This window comes from Callorhinchus milii, unplaced genomic scaffold (genome assembly GCF_018977255.1).
Source record: "Callorhinchus milii isolate IMCB2004 unplaced genomic scaffold, IMCB_Cmil_1.0 Scaffold19, whole genome shotgun sequence".
Classification (NCBI taxonomy): Eukaryota; Metazoa; Chordata; class Chondrichthyes; order Chimaeriformes; family Callorhinchidae; genus Callorhinchus; species Callorhinchus milii.
In genome coordinates this window covers 1,850,006-1,868,577 of record NW_024704760.1, presented here as the reverse complement: position 1 = coordinate 1,868,577, position 18,572 = coordinate 1,850,006, and the positions used below count along the sequence as shown (strand labels likewise).

General features: G+C 43.6%; 2 protein-coding genes across 2 annotated transcripts; both read left to right on the top strand.

Annotated features, from left to right (window-relative positions):
* The first annotated feature begins 377 nt into the window (after positions 1–377).
* On the top strand, positions 378–5,101 carry LOC121850437 (CMRF35-like molecule 2). Its single transcript, XM_042342093.1, has 5 exons — positions 378–445; positions 1,522–1,839; positions 3,162–3,285; positions 4,009–4,100; positions 4,594–5,101. The coding sequence occupies exons 1-5, from the start codon at positions 406–408 to the stop codon at positions 4,680–4,682; spliced, it is 663 nt and encodes a 220-aa protein (XP_042198027.1). The 5' UTR covers positions 378–405; the 3' UTR covers positions 4,683–5,101.
* A 1,404-nt stretch (positions 5,102–6,505) lies between these two features.
* Positions 6,506–18,504, top strand: LOC103182544. The gene is made up of 11 exons (XM_042342241.1): positions 6,506–6,587; positions 7,640–7,957; positions 8,256–8,620; positions 12,870–12,957; positions 14,006–14,323; positions 14,622–14,942; positions 15,642–15,759; positions 16,387–16,484; positions 16,742–16,785; positions 17,097–17,268; positions 18,419–18,504. Exons 1-11 carry the CDS (start codon positions 6,506–6,508, stop codon positions 18,502–18,504), a joined length of 2,010 nt encoding a protein of 669 aa, XP_042198175.1.
* The last annotated feature ends 68 nt before the right edge of the window (positions 18,505–18,572 follow it).

Sequence of the window (18,572 nt, the reverse complement as noted above, 5' to 3'; positions counted from 1 at the left end):
AGTTCACTTTACAGTACATTAAAACGCTGCCCTGTTTAAATATTCCCCGTTCTTACCTGACGCTGAACAGAGAAGAAGAGTCAGAATGGGGACATGTTTATGTCAGTGTATGTGTGGATATTAATGTGTGCGCTTGTCTTAATATGTGCACACGTATGTTGGTGGCAGGGGAGGGTATCAAACTTTATCTCAATCCTTGGGTGACACTTGCTCATTGTGTGATCTACGTCAGATCATTGCAAATTCTTAAGGAAGTTTATTCTTTCTAGTTTTTTAAAACCCAAAGATAGAAAGAAACAGCGCTTTCGTGAGCTTGACTTCCTCTTCGCTTTAACCCACAAGCTGCCTTCTCAGTAGGAAGCGCTGAGAGCTGCCACACAACAGACGTTGGTCTCTTCGCTCCTGATGGACATCAGCTTGATTCTTCTCTTCTCTTCTCTCGCAGGTGAGTGACACCCGGAGCTGAGCAGCCAGATGTTCTGATGGTTGAACTGGTTGCCAGTTTGAAAGCTGTTGTTAAAAATGTTTCCTTTTCTCTCCCTATCTCTCTCTATCTCTCCCTCTCTTTCTCTCTCAAAATTTTCCAACAATTGCTGAACAGTATTGAGATTTCGGTAAAGAAAAAAACTGGTAGTTTCATGACTTCCCGTTACTCACGGACACACTCTGATCTCCGGCCTGAGGTGTGCATCTTGTGAACGTTTCAAGTCTTTTTGACAAAATACAAGTTAGACGTTGCTTTGCAAACCTTGGTCTGAGCGCTGTTACTATCACTGAACATTCTCAGGATTTGACCAGTTTGAGATCGGTCCCAAATACAATGAAAATTAATGTACAATACTGAAAAGGGAGAACAACAAAAAATCGTCATAAAATCAACCTTGTTTTTGGAGATGAGGTACAGATCAGCCACGATCTAATAGAAGGGCGAAACAGGCTCGGATGGACTGAATGGTCTCCTCCTGTTCCTGTGTAACACAGGAAGAAATGTAAAAATTTGTTGTTCATTTCTGCAAAACTGTCTAAAGAGCAAATTAACGCCTGTAACCCACGGTCGCTGTATTTATGGTGTGAATTTGTTCAACTCCTTGGGGGAAATTCACAGATTTTTCCCAACGACGATTATAATAATCCTTGCGTTCGGTATAGCGCCTGATCACGTCATCGGGACGTCTGCCTCAAAGCGCTCCACCGGATACACTGTAAAGTCGGTTGAATGTGTATATTTTTTGGGGAAAACTAAATAACAGAAAACGATGAAAAAGAAAAGAGAATTTGATGGGGCGCCAGAGATCAGCCTCGGGTGTGGTGGTCAGTTCCTCTTTCCCAGACCTGATACAGTACAAACAGCAATAACATCAGCGCCAGCCTCAGTGATCGATGCTTAAACCCCAATCACAGTGTATGGATAAGAGCAGTGGTGCACCAGTCTGTACACAGTGGGAATCTTTTACCGAAGGATGTGTTTGTGTTGAGCGGTTATGGTTCGTTTGATTCGTGACGTTTTGTCTCTGGTTTCAGACCTATTATGGGCAGAAGCTGAAGTAACAGGAGTTGTGGGACGAGCGATCAGAATAAACTGTCGATATGATGAACAGAAGTACTCGGGACACACAAAATATTGGTGTCGCGGGTATTATCTCTCCAGTTGTGAAGATGTAATTGATACAAAAGCCGTCAACGGACAACGAGGAAGATTCTCAATCACAGATAAGAGAGACGGGGTATTTACTGTAACTATGGAGAATCTCACCATGAGAGATGCAGGATGGTATAACTGTGGGATTGATCAGTTTGGCAGAGATACAATGGTTGCTGTAAAGGTACACATATCTGACGGTAAGATACCTGACTGTTGATTCTTATTTCAATGTGTAAAACTGTGAGCTGTGAGTCCAGCCAGGATAATACAACCTTTGCAGAAAGCTACACACATCTGACTGTACGTTAAACCATTCCCTTTAATGTGACTGATGCACTTCACTAACACAATGTGTAAACTCGGCGCATATTCAGCTCATAAGTCGAGTCCGATTCCGAGGAAAAGTGACTTCTCTCTTCTACGATGACCTGTAAAGGGATCGGATGCAGAAATTGGAATCTGTCGGCCTGTGACTGATTGCTTCTTTCCCCACAGAGTCTGTGTCTGTGCCTGTAATTAGGTTTGTATCAGCACTCACTGACTCATGTTCAGGAGGTCATGTCTCCATCTCCTGTGAGTCCATCAGTGGATCCCTTCCCATTCGGTATAAATGGTACAGACAGACAGAGGCTGAAGCTTCAGAGATCTCTCACAGCAACAAACTAGACATACAATGTACCTCCACCTCCCAGTGTCCCCAATACTACTGCACAGCCTCAAATAGCAAAGGAACTGAATCCAGTGAAATGGTTGAAGAGTCGGTCTTACAGCTAATACAGGAAGCCTGCAATTGCTCAGTACCAATCAACATTCATGGAAAGTCCTTTATAAAGACACTGGAATTGCTCAATACACCTACTGTATATTTATTTGCCTATATGAGAACTGACTGAATTTAAAGCAGGGAACCTCTCCTGGTGTCCTGGCCAACAATCCCCAAATACAATTAAATGTCACGGCTGCTTGTGGGACATTGCTGTGCACAAAATAGCTGCTGGTTTTACCCAGAAGATAGCGAATCAACTGAGCAATTGTCCGCACTGAAGAAACTCACTCTATTTTGTCCGCTGCACTAAATGGGTGACCACTAACCAGTCCATGACAGGGAGGATGTCCCAAGGCACTGAACAGTCAGGGAAGGTTGAGCTGAAGGTTGGGATAAGGGAGTGTGGAGGGCAGGGAGGGAAGAGGGTAGGAGGGTGACCAAAGGCGTGATCGAAGAGGAGGGTCTTGAGACGTGCCTTGAAAGACTCAAGGGAGGGAGTGAGGCGAAGGGACTGTCAGATGGAAATCCAAACCGTGGGGACAGAGAGCCTGAAGGCCCGACCGGAGATGGTGTGGCAATAAATTAAGAGAATCAATGGCGAGTGCATCAGTACTGACACTCCCTGCTGACCAGCACCATGACTATCACAGAGAAAGTGTTGTTTCTTACTCAAGCCTGACGTGCAGTTTGGTATCAAAGCTTTCTCCTGAGCAGTTGTTGAGCAAATCTGAATTGTGTTCTTTCCCTTGAAAGGAACTGAATTTTCCAGTCCCAAGATCACAACCAAGTCAATGCCAACTGCACATGTTCCAGCTGCACGCATCTCCTTCATGGTCACACAAGCCACCATCATGGCAACTAAAGGTCAACAGCACAGGTAGGAATGGACGAGTGATGATTATCACATCACAGTCACAATTTCTGACCCTCCATCTTGTGTGTGTGTTGTTAAAAATCACTGTCTATCCAGTGCCTTGGGACATCCTCCCAACGTGAAAAGCGCTTTACAAATGTAACTTGTTGTTGTTGTAACCTTGACTGAGAACCGTGTCGGGGCGATTGGCTCGGGGCCCAACACACAGAACACAAATGTCACCCTGGATATTTCCCAACGGTTCCTCCATTATTCTCTTAAAAATCGTCAGGAGAAAGTGAGCGCCTCAATCCTCTTTCCTCAAACACATCACTTTTCAAAAGCTTCACACGTTATTCTCAACTCACAAAACTCCAACCCACATGTGTGTCGCACTCTCAGTGTCCTTTTATACATCCTGTCTTCTTCTGATTGTCTCTCTCCTGATTATCACTCACGCCTTCAAGCAATATCCTACAGAAGACATCCCTGAGCCCAACAGTAGGACCTCCAGATTAGACGATTGCTGGTCCATAAACCCCGGTTATGTTGAGTTTCGGATCTCTAATTTGCATTTAGACTTTTCTCTAAAACGTCAACAGCAAAAGTCTAATCCGCAGCCAAAGCCCAATATCTGATCGTTCTTGCATTAAGGTTACAGTCAGAACGGAGGAAAATGATGGTGTTTGGCACACGCGGATACTGTCTCTTTTAAGACTGACTGTTTTGTTCTGTGGTTTTGCTCAGTTACACCCTGTGGAGCTGGCTACGCTGGGTCTTGTTTGCCGTCCTGCTTATTTCTCTGATTTCGGCCATTTACTGTTCAAAGAAAAGACACGGTGAGGATTATGTGTTTTTGTCGTTAATTAGTTAACAATAATCCTTTCTTATTAATCCTTAAAATAAAAAGTTTTACACAGCTGCAGTCGGAGGTTGGTACTTTTTCTGAGAAATTCAGAAATAATAATAATAATAATAATAATAATAATAATCCTTGCATTTGATATAGCGCTTTTCACGTCGGGAGGACGTCCCAAAGCGCTTCACAGAACACACTGTAAAGTGAATTGACTGTATATTTGTGGGCGAACGCGGCAGCCAATTGCGCACAGCAATGTCCCACAAACAGTCGTAGATTGAAAATGACCAATTTAATTATTGTTTTTAGTTTTGGAGGGATTATTATTAGGCGTGTGGAGTAAGGAAACTTGCCCAAGGTTTATCAGTAAAATATCAGTAAAATAAAACACACTCGTAAACTGATAAGTAAAATGCCCTTTTGATACACAGTCACATCAATAAAATCTCTGGATTAATTATTTGTTTTTTCAGCTGAACCCGAGCAACACCATAAGATCCTCACTGGGCATCCGACCTGGTCGGTGAGAAATCCGGATCACGTGGATTTGCAATGTTTATAGCTCATTATGGCTCATTATCAAAACGTCTCAAAGCACTTTACTTTGAGGTGTGCAACGCAGCAGTCATTACATGCACATCAAGGTCCCACACACAGGCATCGGCTGGTAAATAGCTGGAGAATCGTTGACCAGGACACGGAGAGAAACTGTCTTCTCTTAATGGAAAGATCACAGAGCCTTTGACGTTCAGCTGAACAAGTAGATGAGACCTCGGCTTAATGTCCTTATCTGAAGGACGACGACACTTCTGGAAACGCAGCTCCCTCCAGGATGTTACTAACTGTGCCAAACAGACACAGCCGCCGCTTCGATATTCCTCAATGTTGATATTATTCTTAAACAAAAATTAATGTTTGTTCTACTGAATCGTTCATGAAAACCTTGAATGTCTTTTCTATGAATTCCATATAATAAAAAGATACAACGACACCTGAATCAATGGCTGTGTACTTGCACATGTCCATCCGGCTGCTCCCAAAGTAACATATCTTACCCTATTCCCATCTCTGAGTCAGTTTCTTCATCAAATGTTAAATATCAGCCTTTTAATCGATTGGCGGATCACTTTTCCAGGGGTAACAATCCCTTCTAAATAATAATCATTTGCTCACTCAATCCACGACTGCCTGTGGGACGCTGCCGTGTGCAATTGGCTGCCGCGTTTCGCCCACAAAACATACAGTCAATTCACTTTACAGTGTATCCTGTGAAGCGCTTTGAGACGTCTCAAGGATGTGATAAGGCTCTGTATCAAATGCAAGGATTATTATTATTTTACCCATGAGCTTATAATAATAATACTAATCTTTGCATTTGGTATAGCGTCTTATCACTATGTTATTCCTGTGCCTAACCCAACCTCAGTATTGTATAGACCCTGACAATAGACTATAGACTATGATCAGCACATGCAACACATCTTATTTAGAAGCCTAACATGTGTCACACTCACTCACATGTCACACATGAGGAAAAGGGCCTGTTAACATGATTAAAAAAAAAGTCTTGAAAACTGTCAGGGACTCAAAGAGTTTGTGGCTGTAAGTGTGACGCAATTTATTTGCATGTCGACAGACACTATGTTTTTCATAATGATACGCAGAGAAGAAACCAGAACTTCCCTGTGTTGTCAATATATGTGGGATTTCAACATAATTGAGTTTGACAGAAATGGGTGGGACTGTATATAAATGCAAGGATTCTTATTATTAACTTTGTTTAAGTAAGTATATGCATATGTTTATGTAGGTATATTAATATGTGTGCTTGTCTTAGTGTGTGCACACGTGTGTTGGTGGCAGGGGAGGGGATCAAACTTTGGGTGACCCTTGGTCGTTGAGTGATCTTCATCAGGTCATTGCAAATTGTTAATAATAATACTAATAATCCTTGCATTTGATATAGTGCTTTTCACGTCGGGAGTCTTCCCAAAGCGCTTCACAGAACACACTGTAATCTGAATTGACTGTATATTTGTGGGCGAACGCGGCAGCCAATTGCGCACAGCAATGTCCCACAAACAGTCGTGGATTGAAAATGACCAATTTATTATTGTTTTTGGTTTTGGAGGGATTATTATTAGGCTCTGTGTGGAGTAAGGAAACTTGCCCAAGGTTTGGCCCTCACCTGCCGGGGATTGAACTCAGGTCTCTCACTTGCAAAGCGAGTGCTCTAACCACTGAGCTACAGGACTCCACTAATTTAAGGAAGTTTGTTCTTTCTTTCTGCATTTTTTAAAACCCAAAGATAGAAAGAAACGGCACTTTCGTGAGCTTGACTTCCTCTTCCCTTTAACACACAAGCTGCCTTTTCAGTAGGAAGCGATGAGAGCTGCCACACAACAGACGTTGGTCTCTTCGCTCCTGATGGACATCAGCTTGATTCTTCTCTTCACTTCTCTCGCAGGTGAGTGACACCCGGAGCTGAGCAGCCAGATGTTCTGATGGTTGAACTGGTTGCCAGTTTGAAAGCTGTTGTTAAAAATGTTTCCTTTTCTCTCCCTATCTCTCTCTATCTCTCCCTCTCTTTCTCTCTCAAAATTTTCCAACAATTGCTGAACAGTATTGAGATTTCGGTAAAGAAAAAAACTGGTAGTTTCATGACTTCCCGTTACTCACGGACACACTCTGATCTCCGGCCTGAGGTGTGCATCTTGTGAACGTTTCAAGTCTTTTTGACAAAATACAAGTTAGACGTTGCTTTGCAAACCTTGGTCTGAGCGCTGTTACTATCACTGAACATTCTCAGGATTTGACCAGTTTGAGATCGGTCCCAAATACAATGAGAACAACAAAAAATCGTCATTGTAAAATCAACCCTTTTTTTGGAGATGAGGTACAGATCAGCCACGATCTAATAGAAGGGCGAAACAGGCTCGGATGGACTGAATGGTCTCCTCCTGTTCCTGTGTAACACAGGAAGAAATGTAAAAATTTGTTGTTCATTTCTGCAAAACTGTCTAAAGAGCAAATTAACGCCTGTAACCCACGGTCGCTGTATTTATGGTGTGAATTTGTTCAACTCCTTGGGGGAAATTCACAGATTTTTCCCAACGACGATTATAATAATCCTTGCGTTCGGTATAGCGCCTGATCACGTCATCGGGACGTCTGCCTCAAAGCGCTCCACCGGATACACTGTAAAGTCGGTTGAATGTGTATATTTTTGGGGGAAAACTAAATAACAGAAAACGATGAAAAAGAAAAGAGAATTTGATGGGGCGCCAGAGATCAGCCTCGGGTGTGGTGGTCAGTTCCTCTTTCCCAGACCTGATACAGTACAAACAGCAATAACATCAGCGCCAGCCTCAGTGATCGATGCTTAAACCCCAATCACAGTGTATGGATAAGAGCAGTGGTGCACCAGTCTGTACACAGTGGGAATCTTTTACCGAAGGATGTGTTTGTGTTGAGCGGTTATGGTTCGTTTGATTCGTGACGTTTTGTCTCTGGTTTCAGACCTATTATGGGCAGAAGCTGAAGTAACAGGAGTTGTGGGACGAGCGATCAGAATAAACTGTCGATATGATGAACAGAAGTACTCGGGACACACAAAATATTGGTGTCGCGGGTATTATCGCTCCAGTTGTGAAGATGTAATTGATACAAAAGCCGTCAACGGACAACGAGGAAGATTCTCAATCACAGATAAGAGAGACGGGGTATTTACTGTAACTATGGAGAATCTCACCATGAGAGATGCAGGATGGTATAACTGTGGGATTGATCAGTTTGGCAGAGATACAATGGTTGCTGTAAAGGTACACATATCTGACGGTAAGATACCTGACTGTTGATTCTTATTTCAATGTGTAAAACTGTGAGCTGTCAGTCCAGCCAGGATAATACAACCTTTGCAGAAAGCTACACACATCTGACTGTACGTTAAACCATTCCCTTTAATGTGACTGATGCACTTCACTAACACAATGTGTAAACTCGGCGCATATTCAGCTCATAAGTCGAGTCCGATTCCGAGGAAAAGTGACTTCTCTCTTCTACGATGACCTGTAAAGGGATCGGATGCAGAAATTGGAATCTGTCGGCCTGTGACTGATTGCTTCTTTCCCCACAGAGTCTGTGTCTGTGCCTGTAATTAGGTTTGTATCAGCACTCACTGACTCATGTTCAGGAGGTCATGTCTCCATCTCCTGTGAGTCCATCAGTGGATCCCTTCCCATTCGGTATAAATGGTACAGAGAGACAGAGGCTGAAGCTTCAGAGATCTCTCACAGCAACAAACTAGACATACAATGCATCTCCACCGCCCAGTGTCCCCAATACTACTGCACAGCCTCAAATAGCAAAGGAACTGAATCCAGTGAAATGGTTGAAGAGTCGGTCTTACAGCTAATACAGGAAGCCTGCAATTGCTCAGTACCAATCAACATTCATGGAAAGTCCTTTATAAAGACACTGGAATTGCTCAATACACCTACTGTATATTTATTTGCCTATATGAGAACTGACTGAATTTAAAGCAGGGAACCTCTCCTGGTGTCCTGGCCAACAATCCCCAAATACAATTAAATGTCACGGCTGCTTGTGGGACATTGCTGTGCACAAAATAGCTGCTGGTTTTACCCAGAAGATAGCGAATCAACTGAGCAATTGTCCGCACTGAAGAAACTCACTCTATTTTGTCCGCTGCACTAAATGGGTGACCACTAACCAGTCCATGACAGGGAGGATGTCCCAAGGCACTGAACAGTCAGGGAAGGTTGAGCTGAAGGTTGGGATAAGGGAGTGTGGAGGGCACGGAGGGAAGAGGGTAGGAGGGTGACCGAAGGCGTGATCGAAGAGGAGGGTCTTGAGACGTGCCTTGAAAGACTCAAGGGAGGGAGTGAGGCGAAGGGACTGTCAGGTGGAATTCCAAACCGTGGGGACAGAGAGCCTGAAGGCCCAGAGATGGTGTGGCAATAAATTAAGAGAATCAATGGCGAGTGCATCAGTACTGACACTCCCTGCTGACCAGCACCATGACTATCACAGAGAAAGTGTTGTTTCTTACTCAAGCCTGACGTGCAGTTTGGTATCAAAGCTTTCTCCTGAGCAGTTGTTGAGCAAATCTGAATTGTGTTCTTTCCCTTGAAAGGATCTGAATTTTCCAGTCCCAAGATCAAAACCAAGTCAATGCCAACTGCACATGTTCCAGCTGCAAGCAACTCTTTCACCATCACAACTGAAGCCAAAACTGAAGGTGGATTGGGCAGGTAGGAATGGAATTATCACCTCATGTGTCAAACCCCGACATGTCAGCGGGTCTGGAAGGGGCAAACCGATCACTGAGAATATGGATTCGTCTCATTCCTCTACTTTTAACCCTGTAAACTAATGAATATGGTGGTGCTAAACCAACCATCTGATGGATAGGGTGATCCTAACTGGAGAAACAGTGGGAAAACTACTTTTCAATCTTTCAATGGTAAATTATGCACTTTTAGCTGATTAAACTCCAACACTTATCCCATTGGGGTCCACAGACCTCGTCTCTCGCCAACCGGCAGCTAATAATCTCTGGAACTGGATAAACAGGGTGGGTCACACCAGAGACAGACAGAGAGAGTGCACGTTCCATTGCTCCCACAGGGACATTTCCATGTGTAGGTGGCATTCTCTCAGCCTGGTTTGGATACCCTTAAACACGGTGCTGGGTTTCCGCATGTGTCAGACACGTGGCTGCCCCCCCAAAAAACACAAAAGATTCTCACCAGCCATTCTGACATTAAGGTTTGAAAGTTGCAAAACGAGCCCTCCTCATTGTGTTATATTTCACAAACTTGGCAAAGAGTTGGGCGCTTCTCGAAAAGCGTTCCCACTTCCTGTTCTCTGCTCAGTACGTTAATGTACATTGGTTACTGTTCACTGTCACACAAGCCACCATCATGGCAACTAAAGGTCAACAACACAGGTAGGAATGGACGAGTGATGATTATCACATCACAGTCACAATTTCTGACCCTCCATCTTGTGTGTGTGTTGTTAAAAATCATTGACTCTCCAGTGCCTTGGGACATCCTCCCAACGTGAGAAGCGCTTTACAAATATAACTTGTTGTTGTTGTAACCTTGACTGAGAACCGTGTCGGGGCGATTGGCTCGGGGCCCAACACACAGAACACAAATGTCACCCTGGATATTTCCCAACGGTTCCTCCATTATTCTCTTAAAAATCGTCAGGAGAAAGTGAGCGCCTCAATCCTCTTTCCTCAAACACATCACTTTTCAAAAGCTTCACACTTTATTCTCAACTCACAAAACTCCAACCCACATGTGTGTCGCACTCTCAGTGTCCTTTTATACATCCTGTCTTCTTCTGATTGTCTCTCTCCTGATTATCACTCACGCCTTCAAGCAATATCCTACAGAAGACATCCCTGAGCCCAACAGTAGGACCTCCAGATTAGACGATTGCTGGTCCATAAACCCCGGTTATGTTGAGTTTCGGATCTCTAATTTGCATTTAGACTTTTCTCTAAAACGTCAACAGCAAAAGTCTAATCCGCAGCCAAAGCCCAATATCTGATCGTTCTTGCATTAAGGTTACAGTCAGAACGGAGGAAAATGATGGTGTTTGGCACACGCGGATACTGTCTCTTTTAAGACTGACTGTTTTGTTCTGTGGTTTTGCTCAGTTACACCCTGTGGAGGAGGTTGGTACTTTTTCTGAGAAATTCAGAAATATCAGTAAAATAAAACACACTCGTAAACTGATAAGTAAAATGCCCTTTTGATACACAGTCACATCAATAAAATCTCTGGATTAATTATTTGTTTTTTCAGCTGAACCCGAGCAACACCATAAGATCCTCACTGGGCATCCGACCTGGTCGGTGAGAAATCCGGATCACGTGGATTTGCAATGTTTATAGCTCATTATGGCTCATTATCAAAACGTCTCAAAGCACTTTACTTTGAGGTGTGCAACGCAGCAGTCATTACATGCACATCAAGGTCCCACACACAGGCATCGGCTGGTAAATAGCTGGAGAATCGTTGACCAGGACACGGAGAGAAACTGTCTTCTCTTAATGGAAAGATCACAGAGCCTTTGACGTTCAGCTGAACAAGTAGATGAGACCTCGGCTTAATGTCCTTATCTGAAGGACGACGACACTTCTGGAAACGCAGCTCCCTCCAGGATGTTACTAACTGTGCCAAACAGACACAGCCGCCGCTTCGATATTCCTCAATGTTGATATTATTCTTAAACAAAAATTAATGTTTGTTCTACTGAATCGTTCATGAAAACCTTGAATGTCTTTTCTATGAATTCCATATAATAAAAAGATACAACGACACCTGAATCAATGGCTGTGTATTTGCACATGTCCATCCGGCTGCTCCCAAAGTAACATATCTTACCCTATTCCCATCTCTGAGTCAGTTTCTTCATCAAATGTTAATTATCAGCCTTTTAATCGATTGGCGGATCACTTTTCCAGGGGTAACAATCCCTTCTAAATAATAATCATTTGCTCACTCAATCCACGACTGCCTGTGGGACGCTGCCGTGTGCAATTGGCTGCCGCGTTTCGCCCACAAAACATACAGTCAATTCACTTTACAGTGTATCCTGTGAAGCGCTTTGAGACGTCTCAAGGATGTGATAAGGCTCTGTATCAAATGCAAGGATTATTATTATTTTACCCATGAGCTTATAATAATAATACTAATCTTTGCATTTGGTATAGCGTCTTATCACTATGTTATTCCTGTGCCTAACCCAACCTCAGTATTGTATAGACCCTGACAATAGACTATAGACTATGATCAGCACATGCAACACATCTTATTTAGAAGCCTAACATGTGTCACACTCACTCACATGTCACACATGAGGAAAAGGGCCTGTTAACATGATTAAAAAAAAAGTCTTGAAAACTGTCAGGGACTCAAAGAGTTTGTGGCTGTAAGTGTGACGCAATTTATTTGCATGTCGACAGACACTATGTTTTTCATAATGATACGCAGAGAAGAAACCAGAACTTCCCTGTGTTGTCAATATATGTGGGATTTCAACATAATTGAGTTTGACAGAAATGGGTGGGACTGTATATAAATGCAAGGATTCTTATTATTATCTTTGTTTATGTAAGTATATGTATATGTTTATGTATGTATATTAATATGTGTGCTTGTCTTAGTGTGTGCACACGTGTGTTGGTGGCAGGGGAGGGGATCAAACTTTGGGTGACCCTTGGTCGTTGAGTGATCTTCATCAGGTCATTGCAAATTGTTAATAATAATACTAATAATCCTTGCATTTGATATAGCGCTTTTCACGTCGGGAGGACTTCCCAAAGCGCTTCACAGAACACACTATAATCTGAATTGACTGTATATTTGTGGGCGAACGCGGCAGCCAATTGCGCACAGCAATGTCCCACAAACAGTCGTGGATTGAAAATGACCAATTTATTATTGTTTTTGGTTTTGGAGGGATTATTATTAGGCTCTGTGTGGAGTAAGGAAACTTGCCTGAGGTTTGGCCCTCACCTGCCGGGGATTGAACTCAGGTCTCTCACTTGCAAAGCGAGTGCTCTAACCACTGAGCTACAGGACTCCACTAATTTAAGGAAGTTTGTTCTTTCTTTCTGCATTTTTTAAAACCCAAAGATAGAAAGAAACGGCACTTTCGTGAGCTTGACTTCCTCTTCCCTTTAACACACAAGCTGCCTTTTCAGTAGGAAGCGATGAGAGCTGCCACACAACAGACGTTGGTCTCTTCGCTCCTGATGGACATCAGCTTGATTCTTCTCTTCACTTCTCTCGCAGGTGAGTGACACCCGGAGCTGAGCAGCCAGATGTTCTGATGGTTGAACTGGTTGCCAGTTTGAAAGCTGTTGTTAAAAATGTTTCCTTTTCTCTCCCTCTCCCTCTCTCTCCCTCTCTTTCTCTCTCAAAATTTTCCAACAATTGCTGAACAGTATTGAGATTTCGGTAAAGAAAAAAACTGGTAGTTTCATGACTTCCCGTTACTCACGGACACACTCTGATCTCCGGCCTGAGGTGTGCATCTTGTGAACGTTTCAAGTCTTTTCGACAAAATACAAGTTAGACGTTGCTTTGCAAACCTTGGTCTGAGCGCTGTTACTATCACTGAACATTCTCAGGATTTGACCAGTTTGAGATCGGTCCCAAATACAATAAGAACAACAAAAAAATCATTGTAAAATCAAGCCCTTTTTCTTGGAGATGAGGTACAGATCAGCCACAATCTAATAGAAGGGCGAAACAGGCTCGGATGGACTGAATGGTCTCCTCCTGTTCCTGTGTAACACAGGAAGAAATGTAAAAATTTGTTGTTCATTTCTGCAAAACTGTCTAAAGAGCAAATTAACGCCTGTAACCCACGGTCGCTGTATTTATGGTGTGAATTTGTTCAACTCCTTGGGGGAAATTCACAGATTTTTCCCAACGACGATTATAATAATCCTTGCGTTCGGTGTCGCGCCTGATCACGTCATCGGGACGTCTGCCTCAAAGCGCTCCACCGGATACACTGTAAAGTCGGTTGAATGTGTATATTTTTGGGGGAAAACTAAATAACAGAAAACGATGAAAAAGAAAAGAGAATTTGATGGGGCGCCAGAGATCAGCCTCGGGTGTGGTGGTCAGTTCCTCTTTCCCAGACCTGATACAGTACAAACAGCAATAACATCAGCGCCAGCCTCAGTGATCGATGCTTAAAGCCCAATCACAGTGTATGGATAAGAGCAGTGGTGCACCAGTCTGTACACAGTGGGAATCTTTTACCGAAGGATGTGTTTCTGTTGAGCGGTTGTGGTTCGTTTGATTCGTGACGTTTTGTCTCTGGTTTCAGACCTATTATGGGCAGAAGCTAAAGTAACAGGAGTTGTGGGACGAGCGATCAGAATAAACTGTCGATATGATAAAAAGACGTACTCGGGACACAGGAAATATTGGTGTCACGGGTATTATCGCTCCAGTTGTGAAGATGTAATTGATACAAAAGCCGTCAACGGACAACGAGGAAGATTCTCAATCACAGATAAGAGAGACGGGGTATTTACTGTAACTATGGAGAATCTCACCATGAGAGATGCAGGATGGTATAACTGTGGGATTGATAAGCCTGGCTTTGATACAATGGTTGCTGTAAAGTTACACATATCTGACGGTAAGATACCTGACTGTTGATTCTTATTTCAATGTGTAAAACTGTGAGCTGTCAGTCCAGCCAGGATAATACAACCTTTGCAGAAAGCTACACACATCTGACTGTACGTTAAACCATTCCCTTTAATGTGACTGATGCACTTCACTAACACAATGTGTAAACTCGGCGCATATTCAGCTCATAAGTCGAGTCCGATTCCGAGGGAAAGTGACTTCTCTCTTCTACGATGACCTGTAAAGGGATCGGATGCAGAAATTGGAATCTGTCGGCCTGTGACTGATTGCTTCTTTCCCCACAGAGTCTGTGTCTGTGCCTGTAATTAGGTTTGTATCAGCACTCACTGACTCATGTTCAGGAGGTCATGTCTCCATCTCCTGTGAGTCCATCAGTGGATCCCTTCCCATTCGGTATAAATGGTACAGAGAGACAGAGGCTGAAGCTTCAGAGATCTCTCACAGCAACAAACTAGACATACAATGCATCTCCACCGCCCAGTGTCCCCAATACTACTGCACAGCCTCAAATAGCAAAGGAACTGAATCCAGTGAAATGGTTGAAGAGTCGGTCTTACAGCTAATACAGGAAGCCTGCAATTGCTCAGTACCAATCAACATTCCTGGTAAGTCCTTTATAAAGACACTGGAATTGCTCAATACACCTACTGTATATTTATTTACCTATATGAGAACTGACTGAATTTAAAGCAGGGAACCTCTCCTGGTGTCCTGGCCAACAATCCCCAAATACAATTAAATGTCACGGCTGCTTGTGGGACATTGCTGTGCACAAAATAGCTGCTGGTTTTACCCAGAAGATAGCGACTCAACTGAGCAATTGACCGCACTGCAGAAACTCACTCTATTTTGTCCGCTGCGCTAAATGGGTGACCACTAACCAGTCCATGACAGGGACGATGTCCCAAGGCACTGAACAGTCAGGGAAGGTTGAGCTGAAGGTTGGGATAAGGGAGTGTGGAGGGCACGGAGGGAAGAGGGTAGGAGGGTGACCGAAGGCGTGATCGAAGAGGAGGGTCTTGAGACGTGCCTTGAAAGAGACAATGGAGGGAGTGAGGTGAAGGGACTGTCAGATGGAATTCCAAACCGTGGGGACAGAGAGCCTGAAGGCCCGGAGATGGTGTGGCAATAAATTAAGAGAATCAATGGCGAGTGCATCAGTACTGACACTCCCTGCTGACCAGCACCATGACTATCACAGAGAAAGTGTTGTTTCTTACTCAAGCCTGACGTGCAGTTTGGTATCAAAGCTTTCTCCTGAGCAGTTGTTGAGCAAATCTGAATTGTGTTCTTTCCCTTGAAAGGAACTGAATTTTCCAGTCCCGAGATCACAACCAAGTCAATGCCAACTGCACATGTTCCAGCTGCAAGCAACTCTTTCACCATCACAACTGAAGCCAAAACTGAAGGTGGATTGGGCAGGTAGGAATGGAATTATCACCTCATGTGTCAAACCCCGACATGTCAGCGGGTCTGGAAGGGGCAAACCGATCACTGAGAATATGGATTCGTCTCATTCCTCTACTTTTAACCCTGTAAACTAATGAATATGGTGGTGCTAAACCAACCATCTGATGGATAGGGTGATCCTAACTGGAGAAACAGTGGGAAAACTACTTTTCAATCTTTCAATGGTAAATTATGCACTTTTAGCTGATTAAACTCCAACACTTATCCCATTGGGGTCCACAGACCTCGTCTCTCGCCAACCGGCAGCTAATAATCTCTGGAACTGGATAAACAGGGTGGGTCACACCAGAGACAGACAGAGAGAGTGCACGTTCCATTGCTCCCACAGGGACATTTCCATGTGTAGGTGGCATTCTCTCAGCCTGGTTTGGATACCCTTAAACACGGTGCTGGGTTTCCGCATGTGTCAGACACGTGGCTGCCCCCCCAAAAAACACAAAAGATTCTCACCAGCCATTCTGACATTAAGGTTTGAAAGTTGCAAAACGAGCCCTCCTCATTGTGTTATATTTCACAAACTTGGCAAAGAGTTGGGCGCTTCTCGAAAAGCGTTCCCACTTCCTGTTCTCTGCTCCGCAGGTTACTGTACATTGTGCTGGGAGTGCTGGGGCTGCTGCTGATTGCAGGCATTCTGTCTGTACTTTTGCTCAGGAAGCAAAAGCAAAAGAAAAAGCACGGTAGGTGTCTGGCTCATTAACATTTAATTATTTATATTGACATTTATATTAATTATGTCATTGTTGTCAAGTGGCTGCCCAAAACATATACAGTTAATTCACTTTACAGTATATTCTGTGAAGCGCTTTGAGACGTCTCGAAGACGTGATAAGGCGCTTTATCAAATGCAAGGATTATTATTATTATTATTATTAGGAAGTGGATGATTCTTGCCAACATTTCTCCTCTGTTTAAGATCTCCGCCTTCCTGTTTCAGGTAAAAGAACGGTTGGCTCACGTGGAGCAGGGAATGGTGATGAGGTAAGACGTTTAATATACGCTTTATGACGCCAAGAAAAGTTAAAACTGATGTCCTGGGGTCTGTCTACAAGTGGATGTTAAAGAACCACTATTCAAAAAGAGACAGGAGTTTCTCCCCATGTTTTGGCCAACAATCCGCCAGCTTAACTGGTCATTCACGTCCCGGCTGTTTGTGGGACATTGTGTGCGCAGATTGTGAAGCGAGCGATTTGAGACAGTGACATTATAGACGCGATTTCAATCGCAAAATTATTACTCAGTTCTATGCAAGCGTGACTGAGCATTGCATTGACTGGTGAAATTAATTTCAGCTTGAAAGCAATATTACATACGCAACTGTGCAGAAGAGGCAAGCTCGTTCTGTGGCTGGGAGCAGCGAGGGAGCCACATTTACTGGAGATGCCGACATCAATTACGCAGAAGTGCAGTTAGTTCAGAGATCGGCAGAGAGTGGAACACCAGCCACGCTCTCACCTGACACTGGCAACACACCATTTACAGCAATATCATGGTTCAAAATCCACCGTCGCAGGACAGAAAGGAAAATTGGAATCGGTTGGAATCAACAGAATATGCTACAGTTGCACATTAGCAGCAAGAATAGTGATGGGTATGTGTGTGTGGTGGGGGAGAGGGAATGCAACCCATGATGTGCTATTGATCACAAGTCGCAATTTTCGCTATATTGATGCATCGCGATGTGGGGCAGGAGTAGCTCACAATGCCTTTATTCCCATTAGCCGTTTTTGGCTCCAGTAAAATGCGCAGGGCTTTATGCGGCAATCCTTTTATGTTATTTTTGTCGGACGTCCAGAGATGCTGCACTATTTGTGTCCAAACTGTCCACAAAAAAAAACATCACCCTGATGGGATTTCCTCTGTCTGGCTGAGCAGGTAGACACATGCTGCGGGATTTCCTCTGGCTCCAATTAAACAACTCAGGGGATCCCATGTGTGTGACCGGCATTGCCTAATGTAACGCTGCGCTGAATGTTTACGCCTTTCGCTGAGTTAAATAAAAGTCTCAACTTCTTGACTTTCAGTGTTCATTTGCCTCAATAGTTGGGGAAGTGGAGCTGTGGGCGGAGCCACCACAACAAGCTGTCCCTGATATTAACACACACACCGTTCACATCTTAGTGTCATGTGTCCCATTGCGTTAGTTCTGAGGACATAGTTGTCACAAAAATACAAACGTGTTCAATCGATGACAAGAAAGAAAGCCAATCACATACAGGTGCCTCTCTGGAAATAGATTATCAGGATTTAACAGGAATATCCATGTCCAGATGGCATATATGAAGCATCGAGATGGGGTCATGCTTGTATCATACACCCGGCTGCTTACTGTGATGGTTTTCTGTGTGTTAGAAACCCGGCTGATCACGGTGATGGGTTTCTGTGTGTCAGAAACCCGGCTGATCACGGTTATGAACTTCTACATTTGTCGTAACTAATACCCCCGAGAGTTCCAATGGAACACAGGTCACATTCCCAATGTGAACAAATGGTTATATTTATTTAAGGACATATATAATTCACCATCTTTACACATTATCGACTGTAATTTTGCAAACTGTTGACTGTTAAGTACTGTATTACATAACACTCTGACTATGCACATTCTGAACAGACTTGGCTAAAAAATCAAGCAGTATTACCTGGGGCCTAGAGAAAGGAAATGTGACAAGTGTCCAGCAAAGCATCAAGAAAAGGTGAGATTGCTCCCCACTGAGCCAGGCTGACACCTTAATGTGACATGTGATTACAAGGCTGAAAGAGCTCAG

What these genes read in the sequence shown, in the direction of transcription:
- LOC121850437 (XM_042342093.1), top strand. Translation starts at nt 406, where the DNA reads ATGGACATCAGCTTGATTCTTCTCTTCTCTTCTCTCGCAG. An exon ending in AAAGGTACACATATCTGACG is followed by an intron (nt 1,840 to 3,161) that starts GTAAGATACCTG and finishes TTCCCTTGAAAG; the next exon opens with GAACTGAATTTTCCAGTCCC. An exon ending in CTGTTCAAAGAAAAGACACG is followed by an intron (nt 4,101 to 4,593) that starts GTGAGGATTATG and finishes TTGTTTTTTCAG; the next exon opens with CTGAACCCGAGCAACACCAT.
- LOC103182544 (XM_042342241.1), top strand. Translation starts at nt 6,506, where the DNA reads ATGAGAGCTGCCACACAACAGACGTTGGTCTCTTCGCTCCTGATGGAC. An exon ending in ACTGAAGGTGGATTGGGCAG is followed by an intron (nt 15,760 to 16,386) that starts GTAGGAATGGAA and finishes TCTGCTCCGCAG; the next exon opens with GTTACTGTACATTGTGCTGG. An exon ending in CACGCTCTCACCTGACACTG is followed by an intron (nt 17,269 to 18,418) that starts GCAACACACCAT and finishes CATTCTGAACAG; the next exon opens with ACTTGGCTAAAAAATCAAGC.